The sequence below is a fragment of the Amblyomma maculatum genome, chromosome 11 (genome assembly GCF_055883805.1).
Source record: "Amblyomma maculatum isolate TAMU_Amacu chromosome 11, ASM5588380v1, whole genome shotgun sequence".
Classification (NCBI taxonomy): domain Eukaryota; kingdom Metazoa; phylum Arthropoda; class Arachnida; order Ixodida; family Ixodidae; genus Amblyomma; species Amblyomma maculatum.
The window spans coordinates 38,609,340-38,624,211 of NC_139354.1; the positions used below are offsets into that span (position 1 = coordinate 38,609,340).

Here is a 14,872-nt window from a genome sequence, read left to right on the forward strand (position 1 = left end):
GCAGTGCTACTTTATAATTGGTTTACAGGAAAGAAAAGGCACAGTATCTGTCACACTACCTCCGGCAAGTGGTGTGTTTGGACGGTATACCATCGCTCCTGTGGCGTTGCGTTCCTCGGCGCGCGTCCAAGTGTGGCATTGCAGATTGCAGGAACATCAGACAATAACACATCTCGCGAAATCTCGCGGAATATGACAAATCTCGCGCACAAATATCGCGCACAAGATTTCGTTTCATGAGCCTTAGATTGATTGATTGATTTATAGGAAGGGAAATGCGCGGTAACTGTCTCACTGGTTTTCTGTGGACACCTCAACCGCACCGTAAGGGAAGGAAGGAAGGTTGGAGTGAAAGTGGAAGAGAGAAAGAGGAGCCGTAGTGGAGGGCTACGGAGTAATTTCGACCACCTGGGGATCTTTAACGTGCGCTGACATCGCACAGCACACGACGCCTCTTCGTTTCGCCTCCATCGAAAGTCAAATAAGGCAAACTAAATCTTCATATTGATCCCATAAAATCAGTAAATGCTCTCTATTGCACCCATACATATCTATTTTGAAATTTTTGCTAGATATATATTATATTCATATTTTTCACACACACAACATAATATGTATCTTGGTACTCTACTCGCTGCGTTTTTGTCCGCAGTATTCCTTTCCTAGCCTCAAACATCAATGAGATACCTTAGAATTATCGTAGGTGTTTTCTTTAACTACTTCCTGATTGTTCTGTACATTCCCAGCGCTGACTTGACCTGCATCCCCTATTTTCCACACACCCACCTGTGCTTCTTCAACTTTGTTCTTAAACTGCGTGCTTGCCAAATATTCGCTTGCCAGTTTTCTAGCTCGCTTTTTCAGTTTTTTGTAAACATTCCTCACGTACAGGTAAATGAACATTTACTATAGCCTACCATTTTCCACCCTTTTTTCTCAACCACAGCACAAATTAGTCTTGATGCTGAAACACTAATACAAGTCTTCTACCCCTTTTTTGGAGCATTTCCATGTGCTCCCAAAGCAAGCATATCCGCTGCTTATCTCCTAACAGCTCTCGAACTTCTGATCTATACACAGGACCACGCTGTCGAGAGTGAGAGTAAGAACCATCACGTCTTTCTAAATTCCTCGAACCACTTCATCATTTCAGTGTTCCTTAGTGTCCGTTTAATGAAGCTTTGACCTGTCGGTACTTATGAATAAATAAAACAGACGAATTATATGGGCCGGCCGAGGCATGGTGACCCAGTGTGATACCACGGCCGCTCGATGGAAGCGCACCATCGAGCGGCCGTGGTGATACAGTCCCGATGCATCTGCATGTACAGTCAGGCACAAAAGTTTTCGGGACGCGTATTTGTGGAAAAACATTTCTTCGTCGCCTCGCTAGTTCGTGTGCGATTTTTTTTTCTCACTGAATGGGGCGCGCATGTCCCATCGTGACCAAGTAATTTCATTCTCCATATTTGCGCGACCGAGCAGAAATAAATATTTTTCCCCGAACTCGCATCCCGCAAACTTTTATCCCTGACTGTACGTTCTATCATAAAGTGCCGTCCCCAAAATGAACGAACTGCTATGACTGCTGTTCATTCCGCGACCAGAAAAATGACTCCTCCGCGCGTTTGCGAACAGTCGGCGATATCTTTGTGGTGTGTATACGTAGCGTCGCCCTTGACTCATCTTTGTCCTTGGGGAGCCTCTCGAGCGAGCCGCAGAAAAAAAAAAAGAAACACGAAATCTTTCCACTCTCGTCTTTCCGCGCAAAATTGCGACACGGTGCCCCGCCACTATATGCCACGTGCATGGTCGCCCCACGTACGTGCACGTTCATGTCAGCCACCTACGCCCGGCTGTTTGCAATATTCTTGCTGTTATCTTTTTCTTTTGTTCTCACGCTCGAACTTGTTTGTGACGCCTCTTTCACTTTCTCCTTCGCTAAGTTTCGCTCGTCGGGGCGATGACGCTCTGCGCCGTCTTGCGCGGATGGAAAGTGTACGCAGCGAAACCGGCTGAGATCAAAGTCGCCACGCGTTAATTGAACGTGCGTTCTCGCTAGCCTTTAATTACTATCGTTCCTTTTTCAAAGGCAACACTGTTTTGGTGGTGGTGATTGCTTTTATTTTGGTGTACGGGGCAGCCGTATACAAAAATAAGTTTATTGCAGGGCTGCATACAGCACTGCGATTAAGTTTGTTTTCGCAAATATCGCTTACTTATGTCTACGCGGGTCTGAACCGCAGTTAATTTTTGGGTGCGTCCTTTCTCGTCTATGATAAGGCGCAAGACACTAATATGTGTATAATGTGTCGCCCCTTGGTACTCACCTATTGCAGATGGATAATTCATATATACTTAAATTCGTTTTCTCGTGTTTATTTCAGCTTCAATAGCCAAATGACAGCCGTTGGGGCACACAAAAGTGCATGCTCACGGGAGGAATCTTTAGAGACACGTTCAGGAGGCGTTTTTTCGGCTGCTATAAGCATTACGCATTTTTATTTGTTCTATATTATTTCTCATTCTCTTCTCTAGTGGAACCAAAATTCTACAGATGTAATTTTATTACCGGAGCCGTGTTTTTTTTATTATTACGGGATTAGAACTCTGCATGGATGCGCAGCACAATTGTAGCTCAATATATACCTTTGTAGTGCAAAGTAAAAAAGGCAAAACATCGGTTTTTATCCTTTCTAACTATAGAAAAATTTTAAACAGCGCAACAAACACAACCTCAAAAGATAGACGAACGACGAGACACCAGCGCTTCTGTCTCGTCGTTCGTCTATCTTTTGGAGTTGTGCATGTTAGCGCTGTTTCAAATTTTCCTATAGTCAAAATGAACCAACTCGCCCAAAAAAGAAGTGTTAATGATTTATCCTTTCGAGATGTTTTATTGATAGGTCAAAATGTAACAAAAAAACGACGTATTTCAGGACAAAACAAAAAGCATTTCCTTTTAATTTTTTTCCCCCCAGAAATATTCAATGAAATTGCATACCTCCCACTTGCATGTTGTCAGTATGTGCCGTTCTAAATTTTTCACTATACATATCTGCTTCTGTAGTATTACTCAGTAAAGTACTTTCTGTGGTGGCAAACAGCATGTCTCCATAATGAGTATATACCACACCCGGCTGGGATATCCTATATGCCACGAGATAGGCTATTACAATACCTCATGCGCAGCTCTGACCTCTATATGCCGTCACTATTCGGTTAAAAAAAGCGCCGCCATTTTGGATTCGCCACTGTAGAAACTCAATCCAGAAAACTTGGCTGAGATAATTGCTGAAAAAGAAAATATTAAGGCAGGATATTTGATGGGCATACATTTGTGCATAAACTTATACTCTGGCTATATATAGTACCTACACAAAGTGCCGAGGCTTTCGAATGCAGCATATGCATGCCAGGAGTGCTGTCGGAAGCCACTTTGTGGAGTGCGAGGCACCCTTATGCATGATTTATAAAGCAAGTAATGGTAGACAAAAAAGGGGGAGCGGGGCGGGGACGGGAATGCCTTTCTATTTACTAGGTTAATATAATGCAACTAAGGGGTGCTATAGCCCATTTTCCTTGTTTAGCCGACTATTAGCATCGCCATCCGTAGAACGATCTTCAGTAATAATTTACTGGTTGCTGCGCAGCACATCAAGATTTCAAATATCTGTGGAATTGTTCCATGCAGTTGAAATCTTACAGCGAATGTTAGGAGTCATGTAAAGCGCCCGCTGGTACTTTTTCGTTCCGCCTAATTATTTAACCGACATTAAGTAATTAACTTTTTAAATGCGTGTTTACACGCTCAAGTGTTAAGAAAGTTGTCGAGTGGTTTACCAATAAGTACCAGTGGATCATTTACAAGAACTCTAACAAAATTATCATTTCACTTCAGCTCGGAGGAGCGCTTAGGATTTTATTTTTTTAAATCTTGGTCCATATGTTAGCTAGGACACCAGCTGCAGCCAGTATGACTGCCTCGGTTGCCTGGGCATGTGGCTTTCGTAGCCCTGTTTACATGAACCTAATTCGGATCGAGTCAGCAACTGGTAATATAAGCACCGTCATCCTGACTCGTCCCGGCTGGTTTCAACACGAATTAGGTGCTAGAGCTGAGCTGAGCTGAGCTGGGCTGGAAAAAAATTACCCGTTTGGCTTCCGAAATCTTTGCAACAAAAAGGCCGAGTTACGACGCCCCGGTGACCGCGTTTCAAGAGATGCGCACACGTATGTCGGCGAACGCTGAAGGTCCACGTGGTCTCGAAATCCACATTCATTATTGACGAAAGCCTTCCGATCACCACGTTGTTTGCTGTTGGCTGAGTAGTGAGACACAATTATGATACCCCTGAAGCACTGGATATTCGTACCATGAGGACAACCTTCGTCTACATTTCTTGAACAACCTGATCTTCCATGGCGCCGAAACTTTCACTATGGGGAGGAAAAACAAGAAAACAAAATGGCAGAAGAAGCCTCGCAGTTTTATCAGGTTTATCGCAGTTTCAAACAGACGTCAAATGAGAGGATCACGTTGGCAAATTGCAGAAAGACGAAAAAGTCAGCATCACCGGATGTGCCATGAAAACTTCAGATGAGCATCCGGAGTGTTCCATCTGGGCCGCACTGCTAAATTCCAAAGCCAGCCCAGTAACTTCGTGTACCACGGAAGACGCACACCCAGCAGTGTGCTGTGTTACATTCCAAGTGCTGACCTGAATTCTAAGTTGATGTGCTACGTATTTCAGGAAAGAAAGATTGCCTTTCGACATGCTGCTGCTTAAGAAGAATGTATATCAGCACTGAACAGGCAGGGAGTTCTTACGCATCCAAAGAAGATTTTGAAGCTATCCTTGCGAGTTATATACAAAAACACACGCGTATGCGTCAGAAGCGCACAAAATTATGAATAAAACAGTGTTTCGAAGAGGTCTCGAAAATCACGGCTTGTGCCACATGCTATACTTCTGCACGCTGAGCCAATATATGTTCTCGCGGAATGAAGCGCGCACAGAGAGAGAGAGAAAAAAAGATCGAACTGGCAAATCGCCGCGCACTGAGGAGAAAGACAGAATGAGAAGATGCACATTCCGTAATAAATAACGGAAAAACGCGTTGCGAATAGAGATCTGAACGATGCGAGTGTTTCGGCTAAGGTGGAACAGTTACATCTCGGAAAAGTTCCCGATACCATTTGTACACACACAGAAAAAAAAGGCACTCACAAAAAGCAAAAAAGTATTCGACACCATGACGAGGTATACCAATAGTGTCATTATGTATACTACACATAAAGCAAATATAGCTGGGTCTGTCACAGGCGCAGAAAGCGAAGTGCCGGATGAGTCAGCCGAAGAAGAGGCATTTCTTGGCTGGGTTCATGGCCGATCCTTCGGGGCAGCCGTACGTGGCGGCGAACTGCGGCATATGGCGCAGCGGCACGTTGCAGGCTTCGCCGCTGCTCTTACTCGCGCACGTCATCAGGCAGTACGACAGGAAGAACACCTGGTCGTCGCTAAACTCGTCCATCCCGCGCAGCCGGAGCTCGTCCACCTTGTCCTCTACCTTCAGCGTCACAAGCGCCTTGCGGTACGCGTTGAACGACGTGGTCAGGGCGGGTGCCAGCGGGAACAACGCCGTGTGCAGGACCTCTCGAGGGTCGCGCCCGCCTGGCCTTTGGTCGGGCGGCGTCCCCGACGCGGTGCCCGCCAGCAAGTCGCAGCTGGTTCGCTCCACGTAGGCCGGCGTGTCCCACCAGTGCTCAGGCCTGCCTTTGTCGTTCACCGTCACCCCGACTCGGTCGAATGTGCGCACTGCGCACTCCGCTATGTGGGTGCCCAGGCTGCCGTACTTCATGGCCAGCGTGCCGTCCTTGTACAGCATGGGTGGCTCCATGACGCCCAGCGAAAGGAACGCGATATTGTAGTAGTAGTTGTAGCGTACCGGTGCGCCTCCGCCTAGCCGCTTCGCAAAGATGCCGATGAAGTTGTCGTGGCCGATGAGCAGCCGGTAGGCGGCGGCCACGTCGATGAAGTTCTTCACGAACGAGCTGCCGATGGGGGGAAAATCGCGGTACAGCCTTGCCAGGTTGATCCTGGAGAAGAATTCCTGATCGGGCATCGCGTTCAGCGAAAGTTTGTCCAGCTTGATGAACGCCTGTGCCCTGGTCACGCTGTCCATCCAGTGGGTTTTGCTCAGCTCCTCCTTGACCTGCGACTGGATTGTATGGTAGAACTGGCTGAGCTTTTCGCGCATGCTGGTGTCGTAGCGCTCGTGGATGTGATTGGCAGCTATAAGAAGACCGAAATTTGAGCTGGTGTAATGGAGGCAAGTGATCTTCAACATGTGCCTTCCCAGTTTGGTATCATCCCCGTAGATCAGTTCCGGCTTTCCGATGAGGGCCCATAAGTAGGTTCGGACAAACACAAATGAGAATCCTTCCATGAGCAGTTCCGTTTTCGCAGCGTAGAGCTTCTGCAGGGTGTCGATCGCTACGAGTATTGCGTCGTCTTCCAGGGCCACGGGACTGTTTATGTCCCACCTGAACTGCGGTTTATGCAGGTCGTTGAGGTACAGCAGCCAGTGCTGCGTCCTGTTTGGCATGAGCAGTTCCATCTCTTTGAGCTTGAACTGCGTGTCACTTGTGGCGTCCACCGGAATGCTCAGGGCGGAATTGACAATGTCCTCGACCGTTCGCTTCAGCTCGTCGTAGCCATCAGTCGGTTCCACGGCTCCCAGAATGCCGCAGTATTTCTTGACATCCATGACGAACGTGGGGGACGACCAGTCCTTGCCCAACCATGCTGTTTTAAGCATGCCACGCCTGATATAGAGCGTCTGCGGCCGTTCCCTGTACGCCGGAAAGGCCCGCAAGTTGAAGAGCATGTGGATGCCCCAGCTGATGGTCATCCTCAGCAGTACGAACAACGCGTCTTGAGCGACCTGTTGTTTCTCCGGCCACATGAATCCTAGGTCTTGCTTGAAACTAATAAAAGTGTTCAGCTCCGCATGCGTCACGTCGCGTACTCTAACGCAGCTCTTGTAGAACTCGGACGCCTTGGGAATCACGGCTTCTGCCGAATTGCCCTCCATCTCGCGGATGGCCATATTGGTCGAGCGGGCGAAGATACGCCCGATCATGGACGACTCATTGCCCTCGGGTTTCCACGAGCCGCACGTGTGCATGTAGAAGTTATCGCAAGCACTCACGTCTCTGTCCATGGCACTCTTGAGCTCGCGGACCATGCCCAGACAGCCGTCCGTTTCGCAGTATCCGACCGTGTGGTAGAAGCTGTACCACAGGATGATCAGCACGGCGCATCCGAGGAGGAACAAGGTCAGCGCCAGCAGCAAGATCTTTTTCTTCATTGACATGTTAGCGGTGACCTCGACGACCTGGTGAAAAGCGCGCGATAGTGGTCATCTTTGTCACCACATGTCTGAACAAGTATAGGGGGAGAAAGTTACACATTTTGGCAACAGATCAGCAAGAAGTCTGCTTAGAGCGCACAGTACAATGGTGAGCGGAGCGGTGCTGTCCTATACGGCCCGTTGTTTGGACTGTTACAAATACCACAATCCCTGCCCTCTAGCCGCCTACGCGTCTTGTATGGCTTGGGCAGAAAAGGGATGGGTACGGAAAAGGCAAAGGCATTATACGATGCGGGGGAGCGCTTTTCGGAGTATTTCGAGTTTTCGTCGTTTTCAGAAATGTCGTTATCTCCGTTCCCGCCCTCATGTGATTGGTGGAAACGCCGGAACCTGAAATCGTGGCAATCTAACATGCGGTACCGCTGTTTCAGCCAATAAGATGATTCGAGGTCAGGGAGAAAATGAGACTTGTAAAAACGACGCAAAGTCTTGATACTGACCCTGTGTACTGCACGAAAAAGCACTACCGGAAGTTCCAGTGATAGAATTGTTTTGTTTCAAATAATTTGCCGAGTAAAATTTGATGAGAAGGAAATCTTCCCATTTTCAGGTAATTTAAAGAACACAATTAGTCATTTAACCAGACTTAAAACTGCCGAAGGGATAAGTTTCAAATAGGGAATATTTTGGTTCGGTTTATGCAATTTTTGGTTACGGCTTCGTAAAAATTTTAAACGCTAGCCCAGAAATTTCGGCATTTTATGGGTCACACATTCAACTTGTTGAAGCCAGTTGATTTTTAAAACCTGTTCATTAGCCGTTTACGAAAGTAGAGATAAGTAAAAGGAGATTAGAAAATACGTAGTTGGGAGCGATAAGTTTGGCCGCAGTAAGAAGAAAAGTATATCTCAACGTGGTTCTAAGAAGAACGCATTTGATAAGTAAAAGGAGATTAGAAAATGCGTAGTTGGGAGCGAGAAGTTTGGCCGCAGTAAGAAGAAATCTCAACGAGGTTCTAAAAAGAACGCATTGGTACTTGTATACGTGTAGATCAACGCGGTTCTAAAAAGAACGCATTGGGCTTGTATACATGTAGATCACGCCAAAACTGCACAGCATCGATAATAATTAATAGTAGACCGCACTTCCAGCAGGCGCCTTCGACCGCATCATAATTACCTGCCGCGGTTCAGGATCTGGGAACTGCTTACTCCAACTCCTAGGTTGCCGATCCTGGAAGGAAAAGAAGAAAATAGTCCAGTTTGCTGTAATTCCTGGTGGATGGGTGTAGTACACAATGCATAAAAGGGAACGTTATTATCGACCAACCGGGTCATCTTTGGATTATGGGATGCCGAAAACGAGTATATTACGACCGGCACCTACATTATACTTGTTAAAAATAGATTTTCTTTTTTAATGGAGAAATGTCATTCGTGAGGTTTCTGCGTATATTAGACCGCCGATTGTTCTTTAATGAGCGCTGACATCGCACAGCACACTGGCATCTCAATGCAATAGCGGTGAGAGCGCCACATGAAGGCGAAAACTGTCCGATATTGGTGTGCGAGCCTGAAGCCTCGGAAACACCGGATGCTGTGAAGCACTGGCTATAACGAAACACCGGTTATAACGAAACACCGGCTATAGCAACTTTGAAATTACATCTTCAGTAGCCGGTGACAGTTATGGATTACCTTACCAACTAAAGTGTTCGCCGTGGTACGGTACGTGATATATGCTTCGGAACGACCGACCAAAGGAAACGATTGTAGACAACAGTGCATTTGCGTTTTCTTCACGCCTCAACCTAATTGAGCGCCCCTTCATTTTAGAACGTGAGCTCTGCTGGTAGCATTCTTCAAGGTCGCATTATTTCGCGATTTGACCTTGAGCCTTACATCGCATAGCAACAGCGCGGAACACGATAGATTGAGTTTGATTGGAGTAATATTATTGATCAAAAGATAAGTAAGATGGGATTAGTGGCCCCCTAACAAAGGTCGACCTCGCACACCCAAACCGCAAGCTTGGCTTGTGTGTTCTTGTCCAGCTTCCTCTCAACTGAGCCATAAATTCTGCATGCCGGGATGCAAAGATTGCACGGAAGAATAGTACCGTCCGGGGCTTTCGTTCCGTCGAGAATGCTGCGCATGTATTGTTTCAGACTAAAATCATTTTGCTACGCCCCTGGTGTCGATCTCACACAAGGGCCACAATGGAGGCACTGGTGGTGTATGCGAACGCTCAGTTTGTGTGGGGCGATGCGCCCTCCTGTGAAGTAGCCCTACCAAGACAAATACTCAATAAGCCTTTCAGCGGTGTACCTTAGCTGTACGCCTATTTACAATTTGGTGCGGATAACACGAGCGAAAATGCAGCGTCACGTGACTTGCACCAACACCATAGAGTCTGCCTTATTGAAGATCAGGAAAGCTTGCGGCGAGAACCTGCGCGTTTTTCCAATCAACTGAACGCCACATACTCCGGCTCTCTTCGCAAAAGCTATCACGGTTCTATCGCTGCTACAGTGACGTAATGCCCGTTACAAACCGGGCTCACCTCTTTCGTGGAATCGTTCTGTTGTTCTCCTAGGGATACTCTGGAGGACATCCGCCTGTCGACCTCCTTCTGCGGTCAAACAAACAAACAAACAAAAACAAAAACGTGCACATCAGCCCACTGATTCACCTTTTTCACAAAGCCTAGAACCTACTGGGGAGCAGCTGGTCGAAGGCGAGTGTATACAAGAGCCTCTCTGACCGTCCCGACCGCGAACCGTCAAACTGTGATTGTCATTTTAGTTAAGTGCTGCGCGTCATACAGGGCCTGCCGCTTATACCCAATCTGCTTGTAACTGTTCCCAACACAACTGCGCATCTGACCCCCTTTTTAAGCGGTTAAAGAGCAGTTCATTTTCCAGGTGAGTACACAGGCAAACAGAACATGCTATCTTCTAATATTTTTCAAGTGCTGCCTAATTGGAACTGGCAGCTAGTTACTGATCCTTTTTATGTGGTTAGAGAGCAGTTAATATTCCAGGTGCGTATACACAGGCAAACGGAGCATGCTATTGCCTTCTAATATTTTTCATGCTGCCTAATTGGAACTGGAAGCTAATTACTGTATTCGTCCGTCCCGACCCGTGATATCCCATCCCACCCTCATGTTAAGTGGAACGACCTGATTACAAACTGGGGTTTTCTGTTTAAACATACTGAAAATAAAAAAAAAGTAAGGGCGAAGGGGGGTACTAACATACATGGCAAAATTACTTTTGAAAAGGAATTAAATTACATTACTAATTACTTTGCTGAAAATCGAAGAAAAGTAATTAAATTACGTTACTCATTACTTCTTCCAAAAAGGAATGAAATTACATTACAATTACTTTTACTGAGTAATTCAATTATTTTTAAATTACTTTCTAGTTTCCATCCATGCAAAAACTAAGTAATCCTAGTAAAAAAAAGCAACTTGTTCTTCAGACGCGAAGCACGCACATATTCTTTCGTCTTTCCGCCAAATTTTGTCCCAGAGAGCTATCCCTTCCTTCTTTCCTATAGCACTTGCCCTTACAAAAACAAGACCAGAGCAAAAACCGGAACAAGACCAGACGCACTTCAGTAAAAGTAATTTCTAAAGGAATAAATTACTTTTGCTGCGAAATTACTACCAAAAGTAATTCATTGCATTACTAAATTACCAAATGAAAGACGTAATTAATTGCATCACAAATTACCAAAAAAGTAATTAAATTACAGTAATTTCAGTACTGTAATTCAATTACTGTCATGTCTGGCTCTAAACCCCCGCCTTTAAATGGCGCGAAAACTAACAGCCCCATTTACCGCCTCCTTTCGCTGAACATTTTTCACGCACATGAACTTTGCCACATGTCACTTAACCCTTAATTAGTGTGTCTATTATCTCTCGTATGCTCATTAGTGTACAGTTGTGAGTTACCACCAGAGCTTTGTGATCTAACCAGCTGGGAATGAATGAACCTCCGCTTCAAAAAATGACTAGTGTGAGCACACATTTTTTTTTTTTTCGGATCTTACGGATTGTGATATTCCATCCAGAAGCAGCCAACAAAAGTTAAAAAAGTTATTTGCCATCGTCGTCGTTGTCTTCTGAAACTCTCTCGGTGTCTTTTTATTCTTCCCTCTCTTAAATATATCTACTGTTGCTGCATATCTAAAAAAAAAAAAAATCGTTTGGCATGTGATAGTGCATTTATCAAGAAACTTAAGAAACTTACTTTTTAGACGTCACTATCCGTAAACACCCGTATTTTGGCCAATCAAAACCGCCGTTTTTTTGGTACACGGGCCCTGTGGCAAGCTTCGCAGTTGATAATATCCAAGAGCTCTCGCAACCACAGTATGTGAAAAACCTCCCGGCATAAAGCTCCGGTTCAATTCCAAGCAGTACGAACGATCTGCACGGCTTATATAGGAGCAGTGTGACTCGGGATCCAAGGAATCCCGTGTTCGAGTCCCATCTCACCCTTCGTAAATCTTCTGCCAACTTGGTCATGTCACGTGGTCTCGTGACGTCATAAAACAGTCGTCCAATCAGCGCGGGTTTTCCGCCTAGAATACCGAATCTTCCGAAAAATGGGGTATTTCAGGCTGTAGCGTCAATGGATATATTTATCATCATCATCATCAGCCTGATTATACCCACGGCAGGGCGAAGGCCTGCCTCATATTTCTCCAATTAACCCGGTTCTGTGCTAGCTGCATCCACTTGATCCCTGCGCATATTTAGCATAACGGAGACAATTTAAAGAAATGGCAGCTGCTAACTATGAGCACACTTGTACGCGGCATGTGTATAACCCCGCTGACTATTAATAACAATCAGTTTTTAACAATTCACGGCAGCAAACAAGCCAGAGGCATTGAAATAATGTCTTTTAATTTTTCCTGGCGGTCAGTTTGTTATTTGACTTATTAGAAATGCCCTGATGGCGGTCTACTTTCTGTCGCGGAGGAATTGTCTGTCCGGTTGTTCCAAGTCTAAGTTGTTTCCGACACATTTATCGGAATTCTTACGCATGCGCACTTTCACAGATGCAGCAAAGTGTGGCCATCGGCGCGTGTGCAGGTCCACAAACGCGTACTGGCGTGGGTCTGGATTCTGGAACCTGGGTGTGGCCGGCAAAGTCAGCGCTATTATGTCTTCGGTATGCTAAATCTCTGATAAAAGTTGCTCTGTATAGGGTACCGCGCACTGTAATCAGAGACCGCTCTCCCAGAAAATGGGGGCTTGATAAGCTGGACAAAAAAAAAAAAAAAAAGAAAAACGAAATGTAGGTTACTGTCGTCCCGAGCCGATTTTGTAAGAAAACGAACAGCCTCTACGCTTATTCCCAGTTGGAAAAAACTACAGAAAAATTTCTGTTGTTACGACCGAATTTCTGCGCCGTTTTTGACAGAAAACTTGTTGTGACAGCAGAACTTTCTGTAATAAGATCAGATATTTCTGTAGTCATAACAAAAAGTACCACAGAATTACAGACAACAGAAAACTATTACAGAAACACTACAGAACTACAGAAAACTACTTCACAACTACAGAAAAATCTGACGTTTGCGACAGAACTACAGAATATTATGTCGTATTTTGACATGGTTGTTTAGTTTTCATTTTGTGTGTGTGTGTGGAAACCGTAGGCTGCAGCCTGCAACGCCTTTCATTCAAGCGGGTGGCGACCAATCCTTTTCGGTAAGCGCGTCTAGAGTTTGATTTGCCACACGGGAGTATTTTTAAACGCAGTTTTTGTGATGAGGAAGCAATTACTGATTTAGCATCCTCTTAAACGCTGTCATATACAGCTACAAAAAAAAAAAAAGAAAAAGATCTTTCTTAGAAACTTCGTAGTTCGAAAAATCCGCTCTGGTCTGAGGTTATAACCCATGAATACCGATAATGTTCCTATTTCGACTGATTAATTCACTCCCACCCGACCATCTGACCTGCTGGCCTTACTGGTTAGCTCAGTTGGTACAGCGGCTATCCTGAAGAGGCGATTGTTCTGGGTTCGAACCCCACACGAATTTTTCTCTATAGAAAGTTTCCAGGAAAAGCTGTTAAGCTTTCCTGCGTAGCTTTATGACTGCGTTTCTGTGGATGCTAAATGAGTAGTTAACTCCCTTATTAAAACTCCAATCCAATCCGCCTTGGGTGTTTCCCTTAAACATTGAGCTAAACTTCCCTTTAGCCCCAATAAATAACGTGATAAAACTGAGGAAATGGTAGAAAGCCGTTCAAATTGCCAGGGAGGAGAAAATATATTTTTACGCGATATTAGCAACGGATGCAAATCACCGCTGACGCCTATGTCGGCTGCGAACAGGCCACAAGTTGTGCATAAAACGCAACAGGCTGACTAACACGAGCTACTTGTGTACCAGCAACCAGCGCAGCGCTTCGGACTCTGTCGAGAAAGCTCCCGTTCACGGACACTCCTGCGCCAGCGCTGACGTTGTGAGCGAAAAATCACGAACGTGGCGCTGGAAGGCGATATATAGCTGGCAGCTGACATGGCCGAGCACTGATTGGACGTATAGAGCTGACTGACGTTACGTTTGGGAAGGCGATGTCATAATCAGGCTTCCAGGACATAAGAATTCATGTTACTCTTGGCTAGGCGCGGCAAGTTCATGCGGCTTGGTTATAACGAGGCTTTATGTATGTGAGGTAGCCTGAGCTATCGCGGCATTCTTTGAAGGCGAAGTTTAAGTGTCCCTTATAATTATTATCAATCGAGAATGACAATTTTATAGAGCTTGAGTCACTTTTTCTTTTTTTAATGTGCACTGGCATAACACTGCATACGGAATTTTCTGCACAGCCCCATGTACTCCTCCAATCTGCTTCCACATTTGTTATTCCATCTCGCTACGTCGCGTCATTAATCGAAGGCCCATGAGCACTGCAGTGGGTGTGGACTGAATGATTTCGATTTGGTTCAGGTCCGTGATGCCATGACAACAGCCTTACAAAGCGTGCCACTTACCGATGAGGAGCTCATGGGAGCCGTCCGAGTCATTTGGTCCGTTTGCGCGAACTCCTTATTCGACGCTGGCGCCTTTCCTGTCGACAGCGGCTGGCTTTTCTGGAGTCAGATGTAGGCGCGGAGAGAACACCCGAATGAAAGAAAGCGAGAAATATGAGTGCAAAGAGTGCTGAGAGCTCTAAAGACAAAGTCAAACAGACTGCACAAAAGTTCGTGGCGGACGCAGTATGGCACATTTATTAATCCTTCCCGCAGTCAACATCCAGGAAATGGTTGTTACGAGAGTCTTTCTCTCACCAGTCGCCCATCACACACCGCTAGCTTATGCAGGCATGCATGCGAAATGTGCCATACATATGCACCCTGAGCCCATTCAATTGAACTTACGAAGGCTGATCTAAAGTTTGCTGCAGAACTATACAGCCGACTGAACACCCAGTTACGTACTACATGGCCATGTACCTC

The 14,872-nt window shown here is 45.7% G+C and overlaps 1 protein-coding gene across 1 annotated transcript; it reads right to left on the reverse strand.

Annotated features, from left to right (window-relative positions):
* Positions 1-5,352: 5,352 nt before the first annotated feature.
* On the reverse strand, positions 5,353-7,380 carry LOC146173546 (neprilysin-1-like). The gene has a single exon (XM_084585221.1). The coding sequence runs from the start codon at positions 7,378-7,380 to the stop codon at positions 5,353-5,355; it is 2,028 nt and encodes a 675-aa protein (XP_084441347.1).
* Between the last annotated feature and the right edge of the window lie 7,492 nt (positions 7,381-14,872).

What these genes read in the sequence shown, in the direction of transcription:
- LOC146173546 (XM_084585221.1), bottom strand. Translation starts at nt 7,380, where the DNA reads ATGTCAATGAAGAAAAAGATCTTGCTGCTGGCGCTGACCTTGTTCCTC.